The 7,717-nt window shown below is 43.7% G+C and overlaps 1 protein-coding gene across 1 annotated transcript in view; it reads left to right on the top strand.

Annotated features, from left to right (window-relative positions):
- SPATA16 (spermatogenesis associated 16) overlaps positions 1-7,498 on the top strand; it is a gene marked incomplete at its 3' end in the record, with an annotated part of 79,274 nt that extends 71,776 nt beyond the window's left edge. Inside the window, exon 11 of the mRNA XM_009873959.1 lies at positions 7,311-7,498. Coding sequence (XP_009872261.1) covers positions 7,311-7,498 — 188 coding nt within the window. The remainder of the gene's footprint in view (positions 1-7,310) is intronic.
- Positions 7,499-7,717: the final 219 nt, after the last annotated feature.

Raw genomic sequence — 7,717 nt, forward strand, 5'->3', positions numbered from 1 at the left:
ATCATGCTGTCAGTTATAAATGAGCAGTCTGCTTACCTGCTGCCCTCTGCCAGAGAAGGTCTCCAGCCCTATAAAGACTTGCTACCAGGTATTGTTACTGCTGTGAAAAATAGCATGAGTCGACAAGACCGCTCATAGTAAACTGCTCTGGACAGAGATTTTGGGAGAGCGTTTAAAGTACAAAAGGACCATTCAAGTTTTGAGGTAGTTAACAGGTGAAATTCGTTACGAGCATCAATATTATTTTTATTCAGTTCCTCATCAACAAAACTCTTTCCTCCCACTGCTTTTAGCATTTGAGCTTTGCTACTACCTGCTGGCAAATACTGGTTTTCAGCATTTCACTGAACTCCGTCCTTTACGATGGAAACACACAATGGAGCTGCCTGTCAGCCTTCTTTTTGTAAAGAAAGGCAGTGAGTGCAAACCAGGCATCCGAAAGGTCTAGTGGGAGGTCCCTGCCCATGGCAGGGGGGTCAGAACTAAGTGAACATTAAGGTCTCTTCCAATCCAAACCATTCTACAAATCTATGGAATGGAGCACGAGAAACAACGTGTTTAGCAATGACATCTGAAGCTGTGAGCACATCTAGAAGCAGGTCCAAGGCAAGAGTTGCATGGTCAGTGGGGTCAGGTTGCCACAGAAATGTAGGGAAGCAACTTTAGCCTGCCTGTGCCACTCCAGATCACGAGCAAACTCGCTCCCAAAACCAACCACAGCAGCTCAAATGTACTTCAGTTAACACACAAACAGGAAAATGGTGATTTTTTTTTTCTTCCAGATATTGAGCAACCTTTGTTCTAATTGACCTTAATGGAAGGTACAGATTGAGATTCAGTTTTTTAAAAATATCAGTAGGTTTTCTCAAGCTTTTCCTCCATCCTCTATACAACTATCCCTACAAACTCGTAGGCCCTTTGAGTATCATTCCTTTGGTTATATGACTCCAAAGAGTGCTTTAGCAAGTAGCTCTGGGAGACAAAGGAAACTGTTGAGAGGTACATCATGTTTAAAGACAGCTCGTTTGCCCTCTATTACTACTCACTCCTAAGTAATAAAAATAGATTCTGTATGCCAGAAGATCCATTTTGCCATTACATGTTATTTATAGTTCCTGCATATATTTTCAAAAGCACTTGCTCCTTATTTGAGAGTGACTCTCCTGATTTGTGTTGGGATTTAGGAAGTTTGGATGTTTGGATATTACAGAAACTCTGTGCATACACATCCATGCGAGACATACTTATACAATTCTACAGTTTACAAAGTCTGCTCGCTGCTTATCCATCTAAATTTTTTCCCAAGTGTGGTGGTTTGGCCCTGGCCAGAGGCCAGGCACTCACCAAAGCCGCTCTATCACTCCCCTTTTAGATGGACAGGGGAGAGGGAAGATGTAAAAAGAGGCCCGTGGGTTAAGATAAAAAAGCAGTTTAATAAAGCAATAGCAAATACCGCGCGCGGAAGCAAAGCAAAACAAAGATTATTCTCTACTTCCCATCAGCAGGTGATGTCCGGCCGCTTTTGTAGGAAGCAGGGCTCCAGAACGCGTAGCGGTTGCTCGGGAGGACAAGCAAAAAACAGCGGATGCCCCCCCCACTTCCCTCTTCCTTCTCCCTTTTATGTCTGAGCTGACGTCATATGGTATGGAATACCCCTTTGGTCAGTTTGGGTCAGCTGGCCCGGCTGTATCCCCTCCCAAGATGTTACCCACCCCCAGTCTACTGTTGGGGGAACGTTGGAAAAAAACCCAAAACCACAGCCTTGGTGCTGTGTGAGCACTGCTCAGCAGTAGCCAAAACACTGGGGTGCTATCAACACCCTTCTAGCCACCACTCCAAGGAGAAAAACAAAAACAACCAGCACTGAGAGAGCTGCTATGGGAAGATTGACTCCACCTCAGCCTGACCCAATACACCAAGCAAAGTTACTTTCCTACAGGACTTTGTCCTTAAAGGATCCTGGATCTTTTTATTTCATTCTAAACTCTTTAGCAGTTACCATAATTAACATTTTGTATTCAAATTGATGTCAATCTTTTAAAAGACATTTATACTTTCAAGTTAGCTTGTGATGGGAATAGATCCTGCAATTTTGGATAAGCCATGAAGCTTCCTTTGGACAGTCAGTAAGCCATCAAACATGGACATCTGTTCCTTGGAACAGCCCCCTTGCAGCAAAGATTGACAAGTTTCATGACATCTGTGGCCCATCAGGACTTGGACAAAACCATGCTGAGTGATGGGTGGTATCGCAGTGTTCCCTCATCGTAGATGGGACACATCACGTAATGAGGAACCATATATGGGATGCCTTATCCCAATGAGTGCAAAGAATATTTTTGCATTGTGGTATTTCAGGGCATCCAGACAAGTTCAGAAGTGACTGACAGGACATTACCAGAAATGCTTTAAGTTTTTCAGAAAAGGACATGTGAATTTCCCATAAAGCATTGCTTTGAAGAGGAAGTTGGTCTAGATGACCTCCAGAGGTCCCTTACACTGAAATCTTTCTGTGATTGTAATTCAGCTGCAGCCAGCAAGCGCTGCTTACACATCCCTCCACACTGCCAGCGAATCAATCACGATGGCATCCAGAGAGCAGGGCTGAAAGCTCACAGCAGCAAGTCTCTCCCCTTTATCCATCACCAGACAACACGTACAAAAGGGCAGGATCAGAAATACTTTTATGTGCTCCAAACAAGGCCTGTATTGTTCTTCTTTGTGTGGATCTATACAACGTCATTTTCAGAAGCTCCTGTAGGTCCAAATCAAATCCTAAGCCAAAGGGGAACCACAGGTTGCCTCACCTGGTTAGACCCTCTGCAGTTCATCCCTCCAGCTAATCCTGCTGCCTTGCCTGTCACCCAAAGAGCTCTGCATTTTCTTTGCAGACATAAACTGCATTAGATGAGTATACCAGAAGCATAAGTATTTACAGATTCTGCCCATCTTAAAGAACAATGTAAAGCCATTTCAGTTAAGAACGAGCGGGTCACCTCAGCATTCACATGGACCACAGATCATTCTTTTGTGCAGAACTGGAATTTAGAGCAGACCAACTGACTTACAGTCAACCCAGGTACTTCTGGTGTGCTCATTATGCTTCTCACCTCTCTCCATATCAGAATAAAAATACCTTGATGTGTGGCACTGAAGAAAAGCAGACACAACCCTACGCATTCAGCTGATTTGCCCCCAAGAATCAAAGAGCAGAAACACTTTTGAGACATGGTCTGTTGGTGCTGGGGTCTCAGCAGCACAGCAAAGGCTGTGCCATCGAGGCCAGCAGCTTCTTGGTCCAAGGGCACACGTGGAGGTTTTGTCCATCCCATTTCATTCCCCTGACTTTAAAAAACAGCATCTTTTTCCTCAAGTGGTCCAAACAAGCTTGCTTTTCTTGTCCTGTTTATTGTTTTCATTCAGCCACCAGCCTGGAGACCTCTCTGCAGACCCAGCATTAGTCCATTGTTTTGATTCCCCCAGAACCTTCGTAGACTCCTGGATGCAAAACTGAAGGATGACTGTTGAAATGCTAAGACTATATACCTGCACTCTTGCAGAAGTTCAGGCGTTTTCTCAGTGTTAACTCCCTTGCTTTTTGTCCTGCCCCTCCCCAAACCGTTTCCACCATTGATATCTTCCACAGCGTATTATCAACGGAAGAATTTGAATCACAAAGGACAATTTGGAGGCAACATAAAATTAATGCAATATTAATGTAAAGAGCCCAAAAATAAATTCTACTTAGTACCTGGTTCATTTTTAAACTTCTGCCCCTAGACTCCTATACTTCTCTGCTTAGCCTGATCCCCGAGCACCCATAGGTACCACACAGATACGCTGTGGACTAGTCATGTCATTTGCTTTAAGGGCATCTTTTCTATTTCTTCCCTCTTTCCATTTGATCTTCATTCTGTCCATTCCTTTTTTTTTTTTTTCCCTCTGCTCCTCCAGCTGATCATAGGGACCAGAGAGAAAAATCCAGTGAAAGAAATAGGGTCTGAAATCAGGAGCTAATAAGGAAGAAACAGAATGAACTCGAACAGGCAGTCGGGCACAGAGGAGCCTCTAGCTAGGGCAGGGCTGCAGGCATTGATCCAAAGTAGAAATGCTGCCACTGCACTGCTGGGAGTAACTGGAGGGAAAAATACTCAGGGTGTCTTGAAAGTAAGATGTTATAGCAGCGGAGGATTAAAAATAAGTCAAAGTCGAATTTGTCTTCAAAAGTTCTCAGGTCACCAGTCACTTGAGAAAAAGACCGTAAAGACACTGTAGAGCTGAGCAGTCAGGAGAAGCGTGGCTTCGTTTGCTCTGGAAAGCATTTAAGGGACTTCGCTCCAAACACGTCCAGCAGCAAGTTCAGCGATGGGGAGCCAAGCACAGCCCTGGCGGATGCTGCCGACCAGCTCCCGCACAGAAACTGTGGCACACGTAAGCACTGTCGGATCAGGGGACTGGAGGTGGGGAAATGTAATCCAAGGCAGACAGTGCGAAGGACTGACCCACCGCTGCCGATCTCTGTGTGGGCTGGGATCTGGCCTGAAGCGAGCCTCATGTGGATCACTGGCCACGCTGGTAGCGAAAGCTCCATTGCGAACCAGGTCCTGCAGAGCGCTTCACTCAGACTTCAGCGCTGCTTTAGTCTCTATAGTAGCTGTAGGGTTCAGTTATGTAATACTCAGCATCCGCGTGTAGCCAGTTATTCCCCAGCTCTACTTGGAAAGATGTCCTAAATCTCTTCCAAAATCCATTTTCCTACGACAGCTGTTGCTCTAACAATAATTGCACTTGGGCTGGCCACAAACTATGTCCTTCTACTTATTCCCACCCACATAGATTCTTATTTAAACAGTTATTGGTGGAAAAAAATAAAAGAAAAAAGTAAACCTATTGATTTTAAAAATTTGCATTTCCCAATGAGAGCCCCAAAGGCAGCTCACTGCAGTCAGGCAGCAGAAGAGCGTGCACCGGGAGGTTTTAACTCAAGGCAAAAAGGCGGAACATAAAGCTTCCAATTTACTTTCCTAAAATGAAACATGCAAGCTAAAAAGCCATGAATAAGCAGTACTGAACACTGCAACCACCAAAAAGAGATTTTTAAGCCATTCTCCTCCCCCCACACTCCTTTATCTTGTTGAAAGACTGTACTTCCATTGTGTTCGTATGGTAATGTAAATCGTGCTAGGGCTCAGAGCGTACACTGTGATTGTAAGTCGGCAAGGGTTTGAATGCCATCACTGCTGGGCACATAACATCATCAGCTCATCAGCTGTGTCAGTAACATTGCAATTATGTAAGCAACTATTATTTCCACCCCGATATGCCATATTAGAGCTTATTTTGGGGGCTGGAGCTGACAGGTATTCTATAAATATGAAAAGCATACAAGAGCAGGCGAGCCACGGTTTGAGGCAAGAGCATCATTCCAGTGGAGGCTTTGTGGTGGCATCAGCAGCAGCGCAGGCACCGCTGGATGGTCCTAGAGGAGCTGCTGCAAAAATTGTTGCTTTTCTGCTGCCCTCTTTGCCCTCACCCCACACCCTACCCAGGACTCAGAACCCATCTCTCTTGCCACTCTTTACGTTCACGCAAGATCAAGCACTACTTTCGAAATAAAAAAGGGTTACTTTTAACTGCAGAAGAAAGGTAGACATTTTAATCTGGTCTGTTGCAGAAGAGTCTTGGGGGTTTGGTGGTTGTTTTTAATATGGCTAAGCCCCTGGACTGGAGCTTGGCACCAAGTGATTAGTCTTTCCAAGACCTCCCATGTGCTTTTGGCCAGATAAATGATTTCCTAAGCTTTTATTTGAGCTTCTTAAAAATGAAGCTAGCATAATGAGTCCTTTCTCTAATCCTCCACATGTTGATATGGTGAGCACATCACAGCAAAGCCGGCCTGTGAGGTTGTCCTCAGAGAGGCCCAACCTCCCCCTGCTCCCTCTGCAATGGATCTCTTGGCAGCAGAGGAGCAAAAGCCCAGGAGCGAGCGCCCACCAAGCCTCACCAGCATGGCAGAAAACGTTTTTCCAGGGCATCATACGTGGTGCTACACAAAAGCGGGAAACATTGGCTGGAAACAAGCTTCATGGGGAGGAGGAGGCAGAGCTCTTCTCCCAGATGCATTCCTGGCACCCTCAGCATCCCAGGGATGCAGACGGAATTGGCCTTGAACTTTTCTGTTCACCTCATTTGCTCTCTCTCTCTCACACACACGTGTACACATCCTTCACTGACACAAACCACGTCCAGAGTGCATGGCACATCTTCAAGTTCAGGGTTGAGAAGCACGTTAGTAACAACTCAATATATGAATAAATCCAACAGGATGCCACACTCAGATTAATTCGCAGCTGCCCTGTTTTGTGCCTAAAGAAGCAGCTCTGCACTGAATGCATGCCAGGATGATAGATTCAGCTTTTTTTTTAATTTTATTTTTAACATTTCAGCTTAAAATGCAATTGGAAGATTGATTCCTAAGATCCTCACTTTATATAGGGTCCAGGTCTTGAGTATAACTCAGTGTGAAGGGAGATGATTCTCATCTTCACCTTATACTAACGCTGCCCATCACAAAATCTGACAAAGCGTATAAATAAAGGTAAGGTATAGGGAGACATAGCCATGAAATTATGAATGCCTAGTATTTACAGAATACCTGTACACAGTACTATTAATCTGTATTTCTAGTTGTTTTGAAATCAGCCCTGCAAGGAAGTTGTGTCTCTCTGAATGTACTTTTTATTAGAATAATTATGTTTTTATTTGAGGGGACATTGAGGTCATCTATTCTTTTACTGTACTCTCTAGTGTATTATATTCATGGGAAAACATATTTATTCAGAACTTCATTTTGATTTAATAGAAAAATGATTCTTGCCACAGCAATGTGGAATACTCATTTTTCTCCATGTGTTGATTTTTGGCATATAAATGCCAGAAGCCTCTGTTCTTTTTCCTTATCAAGAAAAACTTGCCGAGATTAATTCCCTCATCATCCCTTCCTTTTAAAGTGGCTGTTTCTCAATGCCATTTAAAGACAGAGTTGTGATAAATTCCTGTTTTCAGTGTACAGGTTTCAATGAAGGAGTCTATTGCACAGCAGTAAAGTAATTGAATGCAAATAGAAAAGGACAAAAAAAAAAAAATTATGAAATCAGGTACCGCTTCTCCAGCCAATTGTATGAGAGGTGCCTTCGTGTATTTTTCTTTCTAATGACAATTAGTTTTGAGATAAACTGATTGCAAAAGTTTCTGACGTTTTTATAGAGGGGAAGGGACATGCTTCTGACATCGCTTCTTTTTAATTGCAGATTGGACTAATTGAAGATTATTTATATCAAGTAGAAGACAATTACTTAAGGAACAAAAGGCACAGAATAGCTAGGATGGAAAGAAGGAAGAGGACTAAAGATATACAGCAAAATAACAGACCAGGAAATACAAACCTGCCCTTTACAAGCCCTAGTGACACGGCCACGCAGCAAACAAGATTCATGCCGTAGGTGTTGGATAGATAGGTCCACAGAAGCCCCCTTTCCGCATAAGGAGCCTTCCCCTCACTATCAGGTATCTTTAGCAAAACACTCCTGTACTTCGTGAGTCTTAACTGTTTGGAATAAATGTTTGTGAATGGTTTATTTGAGATTGTGTCATTTATATAAATAGTAACAGCCAGCCCAAAAGGGGCCTGTGTTTTCTGTTCCGAGAATGTTCTGCA

The sequence above is a fragment of the Apaloderma vittatum genome, unplaced genomic scaffold (assembly GCF_000703405.1).
Source record: "Apaloderma vittatum isolate BGI_N311 unplaced genomic scaffold, ASM70340v1 scaffold18097, whole genome shotgun sequence".
Lineage (NCBI taxonomy): Eukaryota > Metazoa > Chordata > Aves > Trogoniformes > Trogonidae > Apaloderma > Apaloderma vittatum.